The following is a 22,584-nucleotide window of genomic DNA, read 5'->3' as shown; positions in this document are numbered from 1 at the left end:
TAGCCTTTCAACGAAAACAAATAGTTTAATATCTTGGTATGAGAACAGAAACTGTTTCCTCCCCTCCCCCAATCTTACTCGAACTGAACGGCTTACTTTGACTCTGTTTTTGCTAAAGAGAACCCAGCGGCTTCAGTTTGTTTCGTGTCTCAGGCATTTAAAAGAGACAGAACCTCCATGATGCATATCTGGGATTCAGTTTTAAGTGCTCTTAGGAAGGTCACTAACCTATAGCATCTCTCATTTGTGCCCCTTCGTCAATTCAGTGGATGGAACCCAGGGGGTAAATGTTAATTCTGTGTTTTTGTCTGATTCCCACTCCAACCCCCAACTCGTAGGGTAAATTGCAATAGTATAAAAGGAGTCATCTGAGTCCCAAGCTTAAGGGGGGAACTGCAGGTTTCTGTGACCTTGTAGGTAAGGTTGCTGAGCCTTCCATGGAAGTGATGTCACAGAGTACCCAATGCTGGTGCCCCACATCTCCCAGTTCCCCAAGCTCCTGCCAGTTGCTAGGTCTGGTCTGGCAACTTTACTTGTAGGTCATCCACAGCCATACACTGATCCTTTCACCCAGCATGACTAGACATTCTTTGTTCTAAAGGAATGTGCAGCTGCTATCCTGAACAGTGGTTGAAAGGGTGCTCATAGCTAGGTCATCTGTTCCCAGGAATCACATTTTCTGTGCATGTGTTGATCAATGTTTTCATGATTAGGGAAATGTGTCCTCGTTGTGGCAATCAAACTCCTGAAGAATGACTGTTGTGTGTGTTGTGATAGTGCACCGGTTCCGTTCTTGTTACCACTGATTTTTCTGGCAGCTCACTTTTGCTCTTCAGCTTTGGCATGTTTCTGAAATGAAAAAAGAAATCACTGTAACTCATCCCTTTCCCTGCTCTAATTCTGCCTTGCCGGTTGTGCTGCCTTGGAGCTAGCACTACTAGAGCCTTTGAATGACAAGTGGAGTGGAGGAGTTCATATGGAAAGTTACCCCGTTAGTTGTTTACTTGCCTCAGTGACCATGAAGAGCAGACACAACACTAAGAGTGAAAGATAACTGTTGTACTATGAATTGCAGGGTCTGGAAAAAATATAGGTTCATCTGTCTCGGGGGAGCCAGGATAGTAGTGCTAAAAAAGTGAAAACCTTTGGGGAGTTTGTGCTAAAGACTGAAGCCAGGCTGGTCGTTTGGTAAGAGCATGTGCTTCCAGGAGTTCCTGTTGTCCATAATTCCTTCCCACAGAAGAGGCTATGCTAGTTTGCTCCATCAAATATAACAAATAAAGATACAGACAGTAGAAAGGTGGCTTGAGGGGATGGGGCATGGAGTTATTACAAAGAGGCTAGAAGACCTTGTTTCCCAGAAAAGGATATTAAATTGCAGGGAACAGATGACAAGAAAATTTAGTTAAAAGAGTAAATTATTTTCTCAGTGTTTGTGTGGACTACTCCCAACTGCTGCTGGATTAGCAAAGTAGAATGAACCTAGTTTTATGTATTGAGACTCTCCAGATGCATCCTACTTTAACTGGGTATAAATATCTCTGCCAGCTCAATGTAACACTTCATACATTTGGGAAAGTGAGCTCTGACTCGCAATAAATGTGTTGGTCTTAAAGGTGCTGCAAAAAGCTTCCCCTCCCCAGAGTGACCAAGTTTTATACATATCCCCCATATACGTTCTATCAATATTTTAATACATCTATCCAGGGCTCTTTTTGTAGAAAAAGCCCAGCAGGAACTCATTAGCATAATAAGCCACAGCAGCAGAAACTCATTAGCATATTAGGCCACACCCCTGACAGCACAGGTCATTAGCACATTAGGCCACACCCCCATGTTACCAGAGGTGTGGTTATCCAGCCACACCCACCTTTTGCTTGTTATTCTGTTTACCTTGTTTGTTGTCAAAACCCAGGGCTTTTTTGTAGCAGGAACTCCTTTGTTCCTGTGCGTTCCTGCCCAAAAATATCCCTGCATCTATCCAATCCCTAATATAGCTCCTGCCCCTCTGGAGCCAACATTCACCAACTTAGTTGTGATTCTGTGCTAATGTTATATAAATTATGCCATATTTACTCGAGAGGAAGATGACCCTGAATGTAAGACGACCCCCTTAAAAATTTTACACAAATATGTGAACGTAAGACAACCCCCTTTTTGATGGCATACCTGCGGGAGGGGGGGGGAGGAACTAGTCTTCCATCTGAATAAATACTGTATGTATTTGTGGAACACAAGAAGAGTCTGCTGGATTAGACCAATGGTCTGTCCAGACCAACATCCTATTTCTAGCAACAGCCAACCAGATAATTCTGAGAAGCCAACAAGCAGGCTACAAAGACAAGAAACAGGATTAGTTGGTAACTAGATCTGGAGTAACAGCCCATACAGAATATTGCAATGCTGAGTTCATCTATGTTACTGAATTTTCATCCATTTTCAAGAAGCAAATAAGCATCTTTCCATTTCCCACAAAAGTCAGTAGTCTACATCCACTTTCTCTCTCAGCCTAACCTATCTTACAGGATTGTTGTAAGAATAAACTGCTGCTCTCATGTTTGAGTAGAAGGAGTTGCAAGGTTCAGATGTAACAAATACCTAAATGTACAGTGAATTTGATTAATTAACTGAAATACTCTTTGTTTAAATTCTACTACCTTTGGTGTAACTTTGGAAGTATATGGTGTATTCAGACACTACAATAAACCCGTTCTTGCTCATTATGGTCACAAACACAGCTTGTCTGCTCCACTCTCTTTCCTCTATGCCCTGTTTCTTCATGGAGCACAATGGAAGGCTCTCTCATTTGTGAAACCGTTTTTCAAACTCCAGTTTGCCAGTTTGATGTGCAAGTGTAGGCACCTGGGCAAACTGGACTTTGTTTCATTTCAGAAGCAGGGATTCCAAATTATCTGCTCCCCATATCAAATCCTGGTTTGTGGGAAGGAAATCTGAAACCAACTCACACAGTTTATGAATGGAAACAGAGGGAATAACCATGAGAACAAGAGAGGCTTGTGCCCATCACAGACAGAGGTTTGTTCTGACATACTGCGACATGGTAATGCAACCTCTTTTTCTGCTTTTTATTTCCATTTAGAACCACCATTTGTAATCTCTATACCATGCCACGGATTGCAGAACCTGTGTGGCTTACTATGATGTCAGGAGCGTCTGAGAAGAACCAGCTGTGCCATCGCTTTATGAAGGAATTTACTTTCTTAATGGAACAGGCATCCAAGAACCAGTACAGTATTCCTTTCTTTTTTTGTTTTGTGTTAACTCTTTTAATATAAAAGATCTACATGCTGTCTGAGATGAACTACTAATCTTTAAAAAAAGAAAGGAATGAAGCATGTTATTTGCAAATACCCCCTCCGGGTTCCCGTTTAAGAACAATAGTTCTTAATAGCAATAATTACAAAGAACCACTTTATAAGAAGGGAAGTGCAAGTGATGACAGAGTGTGTGATATGTGGAGGGCAGCCTTTTGAACTAAAGTAGTAAGAGAAGTTATTGCTAACTAAAGCAAACTATCCATAAACATAACAAGTGCCTTACCCCTGTAAAAAGCGACAAACCTCATGAATGAAAGAGAAGATGTCATATATTGGGGTCCAAATATAATCTTTGGTGGTCCTAGGAGTGCAGCAGTCCTCACTTGTGGGGATATGGCTCCTCTTCTTTGAAATCGATCCAGCTGGGCCTGTCCCCTGGGAATTCCCCAGTCTTACTGGTCCTGCTGGAGAAGCAGGAGGGTCTTGTCGACGCTCCAAAAAAGAGTGTGAAGATCCAAAAGAAAGAAAAAGGGTGGGGAGAACAGGAGCGAAGGATCGTGCCTGTATGGTGCTTAATGAAAGCTAGATGAAATCTTCAATATTTTCTTAAATACAACAATTCATTTCCGTGGACTGCTTCCAGTCCTTCTGTGCAGAGCACCTTGCCCTTGTTGCTCAAATTGCACTGAAAAGTGACCACCCTGATTTCTTATAACTGAGAGCCAAACCAGATGGAACGCTAGGAGTTCTATGAATGACACCCCCCCACTTTTTTTTTTTAAAAAACAGTAGGCATGAAGAGCCCCGATTCATATTGGGACTACAGCACAAGGGGTGCTGTGGGATTTCAGCCTTCCACCCATGCAGTTTTCTAGACAGGAAACAGTACCAGGGAGAGCTAAAGATTAGAAACAGGCAGATACTCATATGGGCACCTGTATGTTTACTGCTGCGGTGGAGCTGCGGTGGCTCAAGTGGTTAAGACGCTGAACTGCAGGCTGTGGAAGGTTCAAGACCCGGGTGCCGCATGATGAGTGAGCTCCTGTCTCTAGTTCCAGCTCCTGCCAACCTAGCAGTTCGAAAGCAAGAAATTGCAAGTAGATAAATAGGTACCACTTCGGTGGGAAGGTAACAGCATTCTGTGCGCCTTGGTGTTTAGTCATGCCGGCCACATGACCACGGAAACGTCTTCAGACAGCGCTGGCTCTTCGGCTTTGAAACGGAGATGAGCACCGCAACCCTAGAGCCGGATTCGACTGGCTTTCGAGCAAGGGAACCTTATAGTCCTGAGCTGAATCAGAAGAAAAGCTCTGGGAGATCTATTCACAGAACTCTCCAGAAGACATCTGGTTTGGTCTGCCTAATGCAAACGTTCACTAGAAATATGTATATAAATTAATTCAGACTGCTCTTGAAAACGCTTAATGACAGTTTGGTAGCATGTCAGATTCTTGTTAATCCATTAATCTAACTGGAGACCACACGTTTTGCTTGATTGGGATCTTAAGGATACTGTAGAAGCACTGGAAATGGCAGCTGTCTGATACTGAATTCACATTCTCAGCAATGTAAAATTGTGTTTGAAGTGACGAATAACATTCATCTCAAGTTCTAAAAATATTAATTAGAGTATTCCTGGAATGTTTTGACCTATTTATGTCAAAATTGTGGCATACCCATATCTAACATCATTTAATATAGCATTTTAAATAGAAATCTCAGAACTCTAGCTTCCTTTTTAGACTTTGGGCGAATGAAATCTGATGGCTGACTGATGGAATAATGTACTTGAACAAAACAGAAAACCAGAGACAAAAGCCCTCAAGGCTCCAAAATGGTACTGAAACCAGATGCTAGGAGATCACCAGCTGCATATCACCAGATGTTAACTATATTTTCTCAGCCATTGTAAAATGTGCAGTGTTATGGCCAGGTTCCAAAAGGACACTGTTTCAGTGTTCAGCACAGTCAGGCCTAACTTCCACAGAACCATCAATTCTTTAATCTGACTGTCTTCCGGAGTGAGCATACACCAGCAGATTCTAAAACCTAGAATGGATGCTACTGATATTTGTTGTTGTTTACCCATATGGAAATTGATGCTTTTGTGTGGAAGCTATGTCCCCTTTCAGTGACATGATGCAAACTTCCCTCTCTCTTCTGTCACAAAGGCAATACTTTCATTCATAATGGCATTCCCTTCATGGCAGTGAATGAAAAGCTCTAAATATAGGAGTTGGGATCATACCTGAAGTAGGGGGTGTCTTACACGTTTTAGGGTGTATGTTAAATATTTATCATCCCTTTATGAAATAGCTTGCATATAAAATATACAGAGCATGTTGTTGTAATCGTATAGAAAATCAGTTAAAGTGACAGAGTTTATTTTTCATTCTTCAGATTTTTACCAGCTCTTCTGACTGCAATTTTGACAAACCACTTGGCCTGGGTCCCAACTGTTATGCCAAATGGCCAGCCACCTATCAAAATCTTTCTAGAAAAGCATTCCTCACAGAGTGTGGACATGTTGGCCAAGACTCATCCATACAATCCATTATGGGCGCAGTTAGGTATGTTTGAAACCACCTTAATAGTTACTGTTCTAAGTCAGCTGAAGTCAGTGGGGACTGCACTGTTAAAGACTTCACCGTTAGTTATTTGTTCCAAGAACAAAGGATTCATTACTATAACAGGAAAACCGATGAAGAAGAAATGTGGCGAAAGAAGGAAAACAGTGCAAGAAATTATCGTCCCAGTAAATTATTTTACCGAACAATGAAGTCAAATAACCAAGATATGAATAGAGCCTCTTCATTAATTTCCCACCTTTCCACAAGGTATCTCAGAGCAGCATATGTATGTGGTGGTCATTTCCCACCTTTCATTTGAACCTCACAGCAACATGGCTTATTGGCTTATGTATAATGGCTTGGATGGTGAAGAGGAAAGGCAAGTTAGTGTCACGGGTGAGATGTGGCAGTGATGGGGACAGAAGAAAGCCAGAGCTAGTGGCAAAGGTGAAAATGGTCCCTTTTGTATCTGTTAAAATGGATAAAGCAACCTTTTTTGTTTGACAAGCATCCTGATCCTAAACACTTACTTAGCCATAGGCGGCACAGGTTTCAATAGAATGTGCTTCCAAGTAAATAATTATTATTATTATCGTATGCCATTGTGGGTAGTATAGCCAAGAGATCCTAAGATTGTCTGGCAGCCAGAAGTTCTAGCTCTTTAGCACTATGCACCACTAGGTGGCAATCTAGACTTGTTTTTGAGGCAAGAAATGTTTCAGAGGTAGTTTGCCATTGCTTGCCTCCGCATCACAACCCTGGTATTCCTTGGAAGTCGCCAAGTAAATAATATTAGGATATGCACTCAAAAATAGTTCCAAATATGATTACTGTTCTGGCCACCTGTGCCCTTCTTCCAAATTCCATTTGATCTCAAATTAAAGGCATTAAACTGGAAACTACCATTGTCGTTTGTGCTTTGTTTTTTAAATCAAGTATGTGTTGGTACACTCCATTTTCTATTTCAAATTTAGGGAATGATGCTAGATTTCTTGCCTGTTGTGTAATTAGCATGCTGTTTTCATTTTGTTACCCTCTAGGAGACTTGTATGGAGCTATTGGATCACCTGTGAGACTATCAAAAGCCGTTGTGGTTGGCAAAAGGCAAGATCTTGTGCAACGTCTGCTGTATTTCCTCACTTACTTCATACGATGCTCTGAGTTGCAAGAAACTCATCTTCTGGAAAATGGAGAAGATGAGGCCATAGTGATGCCTGGCACAGTTATCACCACTACCTTAGAGAAAGGGGAAGTAGAGGAGTCTGAGTATGTTCTGGTTACAATGCACAAGAACAGAATCAATTTATCCCTTAATGAGTCTGAAGAAGCGAGAACGTCTAACTGCAGCTGTAAATACTGCAAGTGCCCACTTAACCCTGGTCAAAATACAGAGGATGCTTCAGCACAGGAGAGAGATGATCCTCCAGAAACCCCAGAAGTAGAGAGTGAAGTTGCTTCAGGTGAAAACAGGGCAGTACCTGCAGACTTCCGAGAAAGTACCACTGATGTGAAGCAGTGCAAAGAGATGGCAACCTCTTGCTTTGATATGAAGTTAGAGAAAGTGGTCTTCACAGGGTCTGCATCAGTTGAAACGTGCAAATTGGCAGGGCCCAGACTAGAATCAACGAGTGGGTCATGGAAAGAAGAAGAATTGATGGATTCTGATAATGAGCCTGCGGAAGTAAGGAAATCGGCAAAGTCAGTGGTAGAGAAGAAACCACCTGATAAAATCTCATCCGATGCAATTCCTTGCAGTACAGCTGAGGCTCAGACAAAGGTGACTTTCCTCATTGGAGATTCCATGTCTCCTGATTCAGATATTGAGGTCCGAAGTCAAGCAATAGCAGAGCAAATGGCTAGCCACAACAACCAGATAGAGACTGAAGAAGGGGTGACTGCTGACCGGAACTGTGAAGCAAGTCAAACCCTTGAGGACCAAAAAAGAGACTTTAATAGTTCTGAAGCATTTCCTCGGACTACCAGTAAGCTTCAGAGTTGGAATCCTTACAATGAGGAGAGTGTGAGTCTGCTTGATGAATATTTTACTGAGGAGAATTCCATTGAAACCAGGACTATTGACGATATTCCATTAAAAGCAACAACAGACATTCTAGACCCCAGCCGTAGCTTAGAATTTCTCCGAAAACTGTGTATAAAGAACCACAACCCCTCCAGTGAATTTTGTAAATTTATGGAATCTGTGCGTCAAGAGACGTGCAAAAACTGCTTTGCAGAGCAGGACCAAAGAGACAAAAACTCTATATGTATCCCCCATGGGGACAGAGAGAATGCAGAAAAAAAGGCTGACCCAGGTGTGGATTGGGACATTCCAAGAAATGAGAGTTCAGATAGTGCCCTTGGTGACAGTGAAAGCGAAGATGCAGTTCATGATGCGGTCAGAACAAACAGTAACTATTATGGGGCAGAGCAAGAGGAGTGGGCTGAAGAAGAGGAGATACCTTTTCCTGGGTAGGTGGGGAAATTAGCACTTGGACAAATGTATTTTATTCTTTACCTTCCTACAAAATGGTGTCTTCTGATTTAATAGCTAAGAATGGCATCTGTGGATGGAAATTTAGTTTGTGCTTGTTGAGTGAGTACCAGATAAGATTGTACAGAGAAAATACTATGTTTTCCTCGTGTAAATGATATATCATTGATTATTTCAGCTGGGCTTTTTTCAAGACAGTAATTTCAGAGATGCAGCAATGTAAGAGATGCTTATTTTACTGAGGTTGCAACTTAAGAGGCTCCAGTTACCTTTCTCACTTTGAGAGGTATCATGCTAATTTAAGAAAGGCTATTAAAAGAAAGGCACTTGACTGAGGAAAAAAAAGGTGTTACAATTATTAATTTCAGCACAAATCCATATATTTACACTTTACATACTTTAAGCTGTTTCTGAACTGAAAGTGTCCTTTTGAAGCACCTTTCTACAGATAGCTCATCAATTGACTGTGCAATCCAGCCATACGGAAACACCCACTGCAACTTACCTGGCTGCTTCTTGCTCCTCGTGGCCCGGGGCTGCTGGGAGCAGGGGGTGGGGCTTCTTGCATGTGCCCGCCCCCTGGGCTCTTTACTGCCGGAGCTCCGCTCCTGTGCGCTCCTGCAGGAAATGACCCCTGTTTACACTTTTCATACTTTAAATTGTTTTTGAACTGAAAGTGTCCTTTTAAAGCACCTTTCTACAGGTAGCTCAACAATTGACTGTGCAATCCAGCATACGGGTTGATGGTCAGCATGATGAGGTCCCATTGAAGCCAGTGGATTTAAGTGTGCCCTAACCGTTCACTAGGTTGTGCCCAATAGGATTTCACTGAAGGAGAGAGAAATCAGTCCTAGTTGTAGTATACATGCCCATGTTATGCCTTTCTTTCAGGTCAAAATTAATTGAAGTGAACTCTGTCCAGCCCAGTATTGCCAATTTTGGAAGGTCCTTGCTAGGTGGCTACTGTTCATCTTACGTACCTGACTTTGTTTTGCAAGGAGTAGGAAGTGATGAGAAACTGAAACACTGTTTGATGTCAGATTTGTCGCATGCTGTGCAGGTAATTTAAACTATATCCAACACATGAATTATGTCTTTGACCCGTCGGCAAAAGGGAATATTTCTCTAAACCTACTGGAATAGCTGTGAAGCTGATGCTATATTAAATGTGCATAATTCCCATAATCTCAGTAAGCCAATTTATTGAATCGTAGGTATAAAACACCTTTCCAGTATTTCAGATGGAAGATCACGGATCAATTATGTGTTGTGCAACATTTGATCTGTCACAGTTAACCTTTTAAAAAATATGGGCAGGTTGTTTACAGTTTTCCAAGGTAGTGGGGTAAACCAGACCAGCAAAAATATCAATAGTTGATTTAATTAGATAAGGTTTTGAAACACAACACCCCAACCCACAGAAGACTATTTGTGCTTTAAGTGCCTTTGAAATAAGTGGAATAAATTAGTTGTAACTAACCCAATTCAGTTGGGATTTTCTTTGAACCAGGGCCAATACATTTTTAGCATTCAGACTTCTGAGCCATTAATATATATTTATACCCCCACCTTTCTCTCCAGTAGGGACCCAAAACACCTTATATCATTCTCTTCTCCCCCATTTGATCCTCACAACAGCCCTATGAGGGAAGTTAGGCTGAGCATATGTCACTTAGCCAAGGTCACCCAGCAAGCTGCCATGGCAGAATGGGGATTCAAACCTGGGTCACCCAGATTCTCATCCAATCTGATAACCACCACATACCCTGCCTCTTAACATAATGGCTAAGATTCTCCAAAGTCAAAAGTTTGCTAGGAAGCTGTTTGTAATTAATGGCCTTCATGCTTTGTAACAGATACAGTTTACCATTTAGACATCTAGTTACAATTTAGCCGTGGTTGTTAAATAGAACTTCCCTTCCTGAGAGCACCAGATAGTGGGGAAAGTAAAAGGATGATCACCACCTTTGTACCATGCTCCTGAGCTCTCAGGGGCATTTTGACTGTTAGAAACAGAATCAGATTAAGGGGACTTTTATCAGATCCAACAAGGGAATGTACCCTAGAAAAAGGTGGCCATTACCATCACCGAAGACACTGTTGTCATTACAGAGAGGTTAAAAATAATAATGCAGTTGGTCTTTAAGATCAATTATTTGCCTAAATGTCTGTGCCTCCAAAGTTTCTTATATCCAGCATGGTTTTCAGATCAAAATTACTCAGAACAAAGCAACTAATATTACTTTCTAGGAGTTCTATGGCTTTTTCGTTACAATAAACAGTTTCTGTTCCTTTATATGCCAAAGTAGGAAGACCATTTTCCCCAGACTATCATTTCACTTCAAGTACCTAGAAGGAATAGGAGCAGTATAAAGAGCATATTTGAAAGCAGCTGTCAAACAGCAGTTAAGTAATTATTTGGGAAGTTGAGGTTACTGTAATCTTTTCCATACTTTTCCTTTTTTAAGTAATGCAGCTGAAAGCATTTAAAGCCTCTATTTGAAAAGAGCTTGTCCTTTGCTCCCCCTGCTGGTCTTTGTGCATAAGCCATGCACATGCTGAACAATTTACAGCTAAATAGAAAAATTATTTCCTCTGATAAGGCATAAATATATGCAGTTAAGTGAGCAAAAAAAAAACCTCAAAAGAGAAACAAGCAATGTTGCTTTAGGTGGGTCAAATCATAGCGATCTAGTTCTTATTTGCATTGTAGGCAAAATTTGAGCTTTTAAAAAAAATCTTTATGTCTGTTTTCATTGGTACCAGTAAGAATTGGCATCATATGTATGTATCAAGGACAAATGCACTCCTCTTCCCTTTTTTAACCCCAGTGATGCCCTGTCATGCCTTGCTTTTCAAATTATATCAGAAATGGTTTGGCTGTGTAGTGTGGGGGTCTGTTTCATAAACACAAGTCAGAAGCTGACTCTATGGGGGACCTACAGAGTTAGTTGTGTTGTTCAGTCCTGGCTCTTGGCTGCAGTGAATGCATTAAGAGTTTAGTTATTGTTTTCAGTAGAGCTAGGGCGTCGCGTGAAGCATATATGACAGTGCTTTTACCAAACAGCTGAACTTTTCCAAGTTTTTATTCTAAAGCTGCACTTTCAAAAACTATTATCAAATCTCATTCATGCTTAGAAACAACCAGTTAGGTCCAAAGAACCAGAAGATGGGCTTCACTTATGGAAGGAATCTATTTTTCACTTCTCCCTGCTTTCTACAGCCTCTGCACAATACTCAAAAAGCTGGGGCGACTTCAGGAACAGTGGAGGTGGGGGAAGCATTTTGAGTGGGAATTGCTGGATCCCCTTGCACAAGGGTATTTTGGATCCAGCTCAATGTCTTTTGATTTCAGAGTTTTATCTTGTTAAAATCCCATGTTTCTTGTTTGCCTTTTAGCACCCTGTTCTTGATGAACCAATTGCAGAAGCTGTCTGCATTATCGCAGACACTGATAAATGGACGGTGCAAGTGGCCAGTAGTCAGAGACGGACAACTGATAATAAACTCGGGAAAGATGTGTTAGTTTCGAACCTTGTCTCCAACCTGCTTCATTCCACTCTCCAGCTTTATAAGCATAATTTATCTCCAAATTTTGTAAGTACCAGGGTTTGTCTAAAATGTTTCAGGCTTGACTCAAATCTCAGTATGAAGTTAATTGAATAACTTTCTGGCAAAAAAACCCACCTTAACAGATTTGTGTAAAGTTTGTTCTGTAGCTCTTAATTCAGCATAGTTGACCAAAATGTACATCATTTTCACTCAATTCCAAATGTATTGATGGGGAAATAAGTCTCATTGAGTTCAGTAGAACTCATTTCCAAGTGTACTAAAACTCAGGACCTTTGGGTGCACTCTGGCAGAAGAGCTCTGTTTTGCAACCTCTGTTCATTTCTGTAGGACTTGGCTTCAAGGATATCTTCTTGTGGAGCATGATTTTTTCCACAAGCTGCAGCCTGAATGGGCCCTGAAATGCTGTTCCTGGGAGACAAGGAACAGCATTGTGTGTTGGGGAGGTGAGAAAGTAATGGTCGAAAAGACTCCCATACACAGAAACACTCCATTGGATCCAACCCACCAAGTACTGCATAGTTAGCTGACAGCATTTCTGCAAATCAGAGATCATCAGTTATGCTGTAGATCTGATAAACATTCAAAGTAATTTACATGCTTTGTTTTTATTTGCCTTGATTTTATGTATACAGAATTGATTTTCGAAAAGCCCATGTAGGTGCCCCATGTCTGTTTCATTGTGAGGGTGGAGAGATGGGAGTATGATGGGTAGTAGAAAGTTTCAGAACCCTCATCCTGGTTATATTTTTGAACACAATTTGCTGCCTACTCATACTTTTGTCCTTCTTTTGCCAGTTTGCAGTATTGGCATTGATTTTCTGTTGTTGTTTGTCATTATATGGGTTTTTCCTTAGCTGATCCTTAGCTGATTCTGATGTGTAAGAATGCACATAGGAAATCTAATGATGCAACATCATCATATGGCCAATTGTATTGAGCTAGGTAAAGGTAAAGGTTCCCTTGCTCGAAAGCCAGTCGAATCCGACTCTAGGGTTGCGGTGCTCATCTCCGTTTCAAAGCCGAAGAGCCAGCGCTGTCCGAAGACGTTTCCGTGGTCATGTGGCCGGCATGACTAAACACCAAGGTGCACGGAATGCTGTTACCTTCCCACCGAAGTGGTACCTATTTATCTACTTGCAATTTCTTGCTTTCGAACTGCTAGGTTGGCAGGAGCTGGAACTAGAGATGGGAGCTCACTCCATCATGCGGCATCCGGGTCTCGAACTGCTGAACTACTGACCTTCCACAGCCTGCAGTTCAGCGTCTTAACCATTTGAGCCACCGCAGCCCCATTGTATTGAGCTATGTGATGATAATACAAAGCCATCAAGAGTGAGGGCGATGCTTCTTGTCATCACTCTGATTGGACAAACATGTTCTGTCCCCACAAAATAGGACCCCGTTGAAAACATGTCCCTCTGTGTTTCTACTCAGCCTTACTTATATAGAGAGCTATGCAAGCAGTAAGGTTATGGAGTATTTGGTAAAAACACAAGCCATAGGTGCCTGTTGTTATGCAGCTGTTGTTATATCCTGTAACAACCAATCATAGCCATTTTGAATCCTTTTTGTTTTTCATTTACATAGATGTGCTTTGACCCAGATTGTCTTTTCCTTTCCTGGAGTTCCTCTTTCTTCTAGCTTATTTTCACAAAAGAAACCCAAACATACTTACCAGAGGGCATATGAAAATATTTACCCTGCTGACCTAAAAAAAGGCAGCACGCTTGGGTGGACTATAATTTGCTACCCCATGGTCTTTGACTGCAGTTGGAGACTGTTTTGTTTTTGACAGCATTGTTTCTTCATTCCCCCCCACCCCCCCAGTGTGTCATGCACTTGGAAGATCGATTGCAGGAGCTGTATTTCAAGAGCAAAATGTTGTCTGAATATCTCAAAGGCCAGATGCGAGTCCCTGTCAAGGAGCTGGGTGTGGTACTGGGGTATGATCTCATTTCGTTCTCCCTTCTTTGCTTTAGGTCATCCTGCATGTTGCATGGGGTTGTACTGGATGCTCTTTAGGTCCCTACCAACTTTTTAATTCTATGATTCTTTATGCAGTAAGAGTATCCTGGCTATCCAGGCTGTACTTGTGGAAACTGCTATAGGGTTAGTAAGATTTTGTCAGACTTTGCTGATATAGGAAGACTGAACATCTCCAAAGTGTCCATCGATGAAGCGCTTTCAGTAATCCAACTCTTTGATGAACACATAGGCAGTGTTTATTACTGTTTCTATGCTACTCTTTTCTTATGTCTCAAAGCAAGTTTCAGAATTTATCAAGAAACAAAGTATGAAAAGCTTTAAAATTAAACCACTGAACAGTCACACAATGTACATACAGTTGCTAAATGTTTGTTAGGAAGTAAGCCTTTTGAGTTATGTTCAGGATCACAGACTAAGGTGAGAATCCTGGGTCAAACTACATTGGATCCCTCTAACATGTAACTGGTTTCTCTTCAGATCGCATGTAACTTAGCTGGAAGGGGAACCCAACATGGATTGGGTCTGTGGTACTGGGAGAAGGGTGTTTTAAGTCTCCCCTTGCACTAGCTTGGATCCCATGGATTTTGCTAATGTAAAAGATTTCCGTATGTGGGACAGATTTTCCTCCCTTCCCCTCCCCCACTGCAGCCCAAAATATTCCACCAGGAATAATATGACAAAGGTTTGCAGTGGAAGAGAAAAATCAGTGAAAATCCCCCCCCCCATCAGAAAGTTTCCATAGGATCCAACCCACTATTTGCCTGTTTAAAATTGGGGGCTCTGGCCTGTTTATACCTTTTTAGGGGAATAAAGATAGGCACAATACAGGCATCAGTATTTTCCCCTAAAAGCAGCTGAGGAAAATTTTAATCAAGGAATTTGTATCATAGGGGAAGGCATTTTAAAAATGCCATGGCCTTGGTCCATATCAAACACTCTCTTATTAAAGTAGGAGTTGCTTCATCTTTGTGGATCCCCAGCACCATGTTTAGCATGGCCCCTATTCACATTTACATGCATCAAACTCAGTGGCTCTTAATTCTGATTAGCATGTATCAGGCTGTAAGTCTCAAATTGCAGGCCCACCAACCAAGTCAAGCCTTCTCTTGCATAGTAGGATTCACAGGGGACAAAGAGCTCTGAGATCAGCAGCTGTTGGCCAAGCCTGTTTATATCCTTTGGGCAAGGAGATCTGTATTTCAAGAGCAATAGCTCCTAGCGTGTTGGTCCAATAGAGAGAAGAGTGAATTCTCTTTTTGATGTATCTATTGTCCAGTCCAGTATACTCTGACCTGGGTAGCCCAGGCTAGCCTGATCTCATCAGATTTCAGATGCTAAACTGGGTCAAATCTGGTTAGTACTTAGATAGGAGACCGCCAAGGAATACCTCGGTCAATATGCAGAGGGGGGCAATGGCAAACCACCTCTGAATGTCTCTTGCCTTGAAAACCCAATGGGGTCGCCATAAACTGTGACTTGACAGCAAATAAATAAATAAATATCCAGTATGCTGTTTCTGATACTGGCTAATCCCAAAAACGATACAGAAGAATATAAAATCACGATTAAAAAGTACCTACTTTCCTGGCTCATCTTTCTTCTCTATTTGGAGCTTGTCTACTGACATCTAATTTTTGGAACTCATTCTACATGTAAACCTAACATTTTGATCTGTTGGAAGTGTCTTGTTCAGTTCACTCAGTTTGCAGTACCTGAAAAGCTTAAAGCAGTGAACACTTTAGTCATGAAGGCCTGTAACCAGACGAGTGGGCCGGGGGGGGGGGGGATACAGTTTATGACAAAGCCAATGGGGCACATGTATATGAAAGAGATGGCTATGCTCTTTATCAGAGAAATGTGTATAGTTTCAGTAGTATATTTACAGTCTGACAGCTCAAAGCTCTGTTGGTTATTATTATTATTTTATTTATTTTATTTAGTTTGTTTAATGCACAACTGTTGATAATTTTAATAGGTTAAGTGCAGGGACCTTCAACATCAGAAAGCATATTTCTAAAGTGTCAGTGAACCTTGATGATTTTGAAGTTGTGAAAATGCTTCTCTTTCTTTCTTTTAGGATTGAATCCAGTGACCTCCCTTTACTGGCAGCTGTAGCCAGCACTCATTCTCCATATGTTGCCCAGATTCTGCTCTAAAATACCAAAGGGCACGGACAATAACTTCCTTTTTATAAAACGGGAAGACAAGGAAGCAGACATAAACCACTCTTGTCCAGGCTCCTTCGTGCCTGCAGGCAAATGAACCGAACAGCTTGCTTTAGCTGACTTGTGTGCCTCTGCAACCGAATCTATATTGTGCAAACAAATGGAGTCTCCCCTCCCACCCCTTCTGTCTTGGCCATTCTTTTGAAAAGAAGGAAAAAATTAAGACCAGAGGTTCAGATCATTGGAGGAGATGCTAGAGCTTGAAGGACTCCAGACGGTTTGAGCAGAACTGCAAAAATGGATATAATGCCATGCTGTTCAAATCTGGGAATGCAAGGAGGAACGGCTTCCTATGACCCTACGCAGTGCTGTTACTGTTTGTACAAGAGAGCAAGTCCAGCTGGCTTGGGAGTGACTTGGTACCAATTGGGCGAGCATTTAAAATAAATAACCATCAAGCTACAGTTATTTGTAGCAGCTCTGACTATTCCTGCATTCAAAAGCTGAAGACCTTGGGATGGACATTTAAAAGGGCCAGAGTACCCTACTAATGCTCAGAAATGTGCTTGTAGAAATTGGTCCTTTTAAAATGGGGGCAGTCCTGGGAGTACTAGCTAAGACATGTTTGTCAGGTCTCCATAAGGCTGGCTATGTAACTGATCCTTTGCTTTCAATGTGGTTCTGAGGCCGATACAGAAAACAAAACAAACAAAAAGGTTAGAATATCAACTGGCATTTGTATACAGCGTCTTGTTCGTTTTGATTTTGAAAAAAGAATCATACATTTGTGTGTCTTTATTGTGTCCTGTTTTAGTTGCAGTTCAGAGAAAGATAGGTACCCTCAAGTTACTTTGAAACCCCCAAGTTTTAGGTCCTTAATAGTGCAATCCTATGCAGAGCCTAAGCCGATTGAAGTCGATCGATTGTCATGATTCTGCCCTGTAGAGGCATGCTTCCCATTGGTTTAAGTCAGACTTAAGAATGCCTCCATTTCTTTGGACTGTGCCCATTGGTTTTATCTCATAGTTTACCTGCTTTTTGTAGGCAGTTTCCATGAAGAAAATATGTGAATGCATTTGCAAAAATAACCAAGATTGCAATAGGTTGGAGAGTTTGAAAAAATACCTGATTACTCAGGTAATTGGGGGGGGGGGTCTTTTTAAAGAAAGGCCTTTGTAATTAGAGAATCTGAAGCTGGCTCTGCTTTCACACCATTACAACAGCTGCATCAGCATCTTTTTAGACACACTACCCACGTGATCCTAGTCTTTCCCTCCTGACCTGTTTCTGAAGAACAGACTTAAAAAAAAAAAAGCTGTTCCAACTCACGTTCCGTATTTCCCCCCATGTGCCAATCTTGGTGTTGTCAGATTGCTGATGAGGGACCTATCAGTTATAAAAAAATACGTACAGCAGATGGAACGATTATTGTTCTGAACAAGGTTTACTACCTCAGTTTATATGGGACACGGCATTAGAGAGTTTTTCTTGTTTTCCCCAGCATCTAGCAAAGCATCATTGGCTATGTTTGTCATTAATTTCTTTAATATTTAGTGTTCTGAATTTCATAGATTGACACACAATGAAAAGAAAAGGTAGATATTCCTTAATTCACTAAGATAACACCAACTATGCTGTACATTGATCAGGGATCATACAGACATTTCATTATTAATATTATTTTTGTGGGGGGAGCGAGAATGTGTGAGAGAGAGAGTGGGATGACAGCACATTTGAACCTCTTTAGTTCTGGAGGGCTACAGTTGTTGTCTCTACAGGTCGTAGTAACACTGCTGGGAATTTGGTACTTGCATCATAATGCTAAAGGGTGAAAGCAGTTTGTACTTCCTGATAGCAACACCATTGTCTCTGAACCTCTTGTGGGCAACTTTCACACCCATTGGGTCATGATCCTCCCTATACCCCATGCATTTTTTGGCTTTTTTGTTTTAAAGGGTTTAATTTCCATTATTTATATATTTATTAGCACTTTCAAAGTTTCTCTACTGCATGAGTGCTTGTGTAGGCTGTTTTTTTAAAAAGTTCAGTAGCCTTGTTGTTGCTGTTTTTAATGTGCAGCACTTGAATAAGGCTACCCTGTCTTCTGTAGTAGTGCCCCATCATGTCATAACATTTTAACTGTTTTATTTTTTTCCCTTGGATGGAGCCTCCATTGTTGTTGTTCTTGTCCCCCCCCCCCAGCAATTTAGTACATGGCCTGATGTCACTTTCATTGTTGAAAATGCTACAGCCTTCAAATTCCCCCTGCTACACCTGTAGTAAGTCCCTTTGCAAATCAGGCCATTCCTCTGGTGAACAAATGTGAGAATACTAGATTGGATACAAGAGCAGTGGTTGATTTCCCTGCAAAAGTTTTTCTAGCAGCACAGTGAAAGGGTTTGCTGCAGTGGGATATTAATTGTGCATGAAACTGTAGCAAATTGCTGTGCCCAAGAGCTCCATATGTGCATAGGACTCCACTGCCACTATAACCAGTTGAGCTCTCTGAGCACATAGGGCTCTTCTCTTCACTATTTTCGGCCCTGCCATATCTTGAATTTAGCACCGTATTTTGATAAAAAGAAATACATGAAAATAGCCATGTGGCTATTCTGAAATGGCAAGAGGGTAAATTTTCACCTGAGTTAAATATGAACAGTGTGGTTGGAAGTCTCATCAGTAAATAAAAATCAGTACTGACTGCTGCAGAGAAAAGGCTTTTTTTCCTGTGATCTAAAGGTACCTGGTTTGTGTTGTTGCATACTTTCTTTTTCCAAAAGGGTTCATATATACATGCTGGCTCTTGTATAAACCTAAAGTAGGGATTGTCAGCTTGACTTTCAGAAACACTGTCCTACAAATAATCATTGTCCTGAACATTTTATATACCTTTTTCTTCCAGTGCAAAGATTTCAGTAATAGAAGGCTTCAAGTATTCCCATGCTGACACAGCAAATCAGTTGCTCAATGTGCAAACAAAGTTTGAAACACTAAAATTGATTTTATGTGGAATCAGATTTACCATTACACTGTGATCCCTCTCAATTTAATCCTGTTTATTAAATAATTTCAGGCATCACAATGATATTACTCATCCCTTTTATGTTTCTGAGTGTACTTCAAGGAGTTGTCTCCTACCCATCACATTTGGTTGGTGCTCTGTGACAGCTTTGTGCATGGCTGTTATGCTGTCTCAAGGAATGGTAGCCATTACTGTCGCAGTAATGTCAACTCAAGCTGCTGAGCCCAATCCCACTTACTTATTTGCTGCAGCGCAGTGGCTGATAGGATCAGCAGGGCAACTTGATCAGTTTTTTCAAGACATTGGCTTGGAACCAGTGATGTGCAAATGGAAATATAAATGGACAATGCAGTTTTTCTTGGGCACAATGTTGTGCAGTATCAAGGGCTTTGCTCCCTGTACATTATAGAAATTGGTAGCACAAGATTGTGTGCAAGTGGAAATGTAAGTGGGGATACAATAAGTTTGACTTGGTGCAAATAGCTACTAAGATCTTTTTCTTGTGTGTCTGTATGTGCAAGAACACTTGTGCAATGGGAAACTTTGCACTGGATTCAACCCACAGAGTTGCCTCCAAAGGGCATTAGATAATCACTCAGCCACCACGATGCAAATGTCTGAGCGCTGGGTTTATTTAAAAGAAAAAGGGAGTAAATTCTTCTGATAGTCCTAATATGGTGTTGCTGGAATGGTCCCTGTTCAAAGCACACTGTAGCATGATGGCACGCTTTCCTGTGACTAATACTTGTTTATGGTACGTGCAGTTTTGTGGTACAGACACCTGATTGTTTGGATTTTTATTTTTTTAAGGGAACTATAACAGCACTTGTAGTGTTTACCTCTTAATGTTTCATGCTTTTCACAATAATGTATGTACAGAACTAATCTTTTTGATTTTGCAATATTCCCAACATCCATTAATATGTCTTAATTTTAAGGCTGAAACTATTTAAATGTATTACACATACATACTAGCAAATTCTGTCTCACTGCAGCTGGCAACTGCAAATGCAAAGCTGCCAAAAAAAATAAAAAAATCAGAGAGAGAGAAATTAGGGGGATGCTCCCCCAGCAAGATTGTAAATCTTGCCTTTTAAACCCCCTGTTAATTAAGGTAGGCTTTTGTTTTTGTTTATCTTTGCTGTCCCCTAAATTATTTAGATAGTGGTATGTGTAATATGCTGGGCGAAATGTACATACTTGTTTTCTTCTTTTTGTATATATACATTTCCCAAGATGTGCACTTGTACTATAATAACCATTCCCAGTTTTAGGGGAACTTTGTGCAATAAATACAATATTGTCCATTTAAGGGCTTGTTTATCTTTGTCTTGTTTACAAAGGGTGGCAGATTATTTGTTCACTTACGAAGCACCCTTGCACGATCTAGGGAGCTGTTCCAGGTACACCCAAGGGCCTGTGGGTATTCTGTGCAGCACTAGGGGGTTGTCCTTTAGAAAAGCAGATCTCATTCAAAACCGTAATTCTCAAAAGTAATGTGCCATACAGCGGGGATGGCTGCTCTTTGAGAAACATAAGCACTAGTTCCCATTTTCACATGGAGATGATCGCACAGGTGCAGTGCCCGTGGTCTTCACTTGTAATTCTGAAAATCAGACACCTGCACCCAGTGTTCACCCTGTTCAGCAGATACCTGTTGTTAGACAAATAGTTGAGGTGCTATATGGCATTTGGGCTATCCGGGCGATCTGCCATCCACCTCTTCCAGCTGCATGCCATGTGCAATGGTTTCCCCAAACTGCAGGAACAAGAGGAGCCTTTTGATTTGCTTGCCTTTACAAACATTTGGTTAGTGTGGTCCTTATTTCCTTAGCATCTCAATGTTTTGTGACCTTTCCAGGACACCAGATAAATTCAGCCAGTAAGCACCGGATGTTTCACCATTGCCAAATCCCTAAGTATATCCCAATATTAATATGAACACATAGATCATGAATTACAGCTGTGTAATGACGTAATCATAAAGAGAGAATGTGGAAGGAGATGGTTGTTCTTGAGGTTATCGAAGTGGCATGCAGTGTTCTGCCTTGTATGCATTTACCATTTCAAATTATACTGCATAGCTACAAGAAAAGCATGATGCAGACATAGTTTATCAGTCTTATTAAAGTTATTATTTTCAAGTTGTTTCAATGCAGTATGTTTTGGGGAGGGTTTTTTAAATTGGTTTTGTAATGTATGTTTTAAACTGATAGGTGTCTTGGCAGCCCTTGTAAGGGCAGAAAGGCAGGACACAAATTTTGTAAATAAATATAATAAATATTATTGGGCCCTCTATAGCCTAAACTCTCCTACAAACCCCAAGGAAAATAACCTCAATACAGAGGCTACAGTTTCCTTAGAGCCCATTGCCCCAACTTGCAGAACAGCTTGACTGCAGCCCTGTTTTCTTGGCCAATCCACAAATTGTCTTTACATGTCCTGCCACATCCCCATTTCCACATCGAGGTCAGGACGCAACACAGCTTCCTCTGAAATTAAGCTTTTCTCCCTTCCCTGCCCAGTAGCTAGATCTAATGCATCTGAATCAGGCTTTCGTGCAGGCAACCCAATCACCAGCTATCACATATGTATCAGGTGGCATTTTGATTTATATTTGCACTCTAGCATTTGGCCTGAACCACAAATGTGTGAACAGTCTACAGATTTCAGGAGGAAAGGTTACTTCAAACACTATTAGCAAACAGTCCAGCCACTTGACTGGTGGTGTATGGTGCCTGTTCTACCCCCCCCCCCTTTTTTTTTGCTGTTTAATAGCTAACACAGCTGGAGATTATTCCTGTAACCATATTGTAGCAGCAGCTGGGAACAGATCAAGCTGTTGAATGTTGACAGAACATGTTCCATTTCAGAGAAGCTATGGTTTAGCTGGTGTGTGTGTACGACAGGTGCCTCTGGAGCATGCCAAACTTTCTGCAGGCAAGGCACGGCTGACAGCATAAAGATGTCTTTAAAAAAAAGACTGCCATGAATCTAGAAGGGGGGGCTCACCACAGCTATTTCCATATGCAACAGAACATTGGTGGATCAACTGGCACCTTCTTTTTGATGGGATGCTATGGATTCTAGCTTCAAGCTGGGGGAAATGCTGTGTTCTAAGGAAGTCAAATTCATTCTGCAGAATGCTGCTTAATGCCGGGATCTGCTTTACAGTCAGCTACCAGATGTCTCAGTATGATAAAGAGACCGACTATTCACATTGTTGGTTATGTAGGAGCTCTAAACATTGCTTCATTCCATGGTACAGCTGTTTGTGCTGCATGGTGGACGAGGATTGGAAGGAATACACCCTGCTGATTTTTGCCTGTATCTTTCTTTGAAGAATGTGGGAGTGGCTTAGGGCAGCAATACAGTGGGATCTCTCATGCCACCAAGGAAGTTACTTATTTTATTTATTTATTTATTTATTTTATTGCATTTATACCCCGCCTTCCCTGCGAACGTTTCTTCTTTCCACTTAGGCACTTCTTTAGATAAT

The 22,584-nt window shown here is 41.2% G+C and overlaps 1 protein-coding gene across 1 annotated transcript in view; it reads left to right on the top strand.

The window, feature by feature from the left end:
• Positions 1 to 17,455, top strand: part of FNIP1 (folliculin interacting protein 1) — a 117,431-nt gene extending 99,976 nt beyond the window's left edge. Inside the window, exons 12-18 of the mRNA XM_015429539.1 lie at positions 3,101 to 3,247; positions 5,679 to 5,848; positions 6,889 to 8,317; positions 9,231 to 9,399; positions 11,739 to 11,936; positions 13,740 to 13,855; positions 15,976 to 17,455. Coding sequence (XP_015285025.1) covers positions 3,101 to 3,247; positions 5,679 to 5,848; positions 6,889 to 8,317; positions 9,231 to 9,399; positions 11,739 to 11,936; positions 13,740 to 13,855; positions 15,976 to 16,054 — 2,308 coding nt within the window. The 3' untranslated portion in view covers positions 16,055 to 17,455. The remainder of the gene's footprint in view (positions 1 to 3,100; positions 3,248 to 5,678; positions 5,849 to 6,888; positions 8,318 to 9,230; positions 9,400 to 11,738; positions 11,937 to 13,739; positions 13,856 to 15,975) is intronic.
• Positions 17,456 to 22,584: the final 5,129 nt, after the last annotated feature.

This window comes from Gekko japonicus, unplaced genomic scaffold (genome assembly GCF_001447785.1).
Source record: "Gekko japonicus isolate JY-2015 unplaced genomic scaffold, Gekko_japonicus_V1.1 scaffold304, whole genome shotgun sequence".
Classification (NCBI taxonomy): Eukaryota; Metazoa; Chordata; class Lepidosauria; order Squamata; family Gekkonidae; genus Gekko; species Gekko japonicus.
The sequence above is the reverse complement of the archived record's forward strand: the minus strand, read 5'-3'. Positions and strand labels throughout refer to the sequence as shown.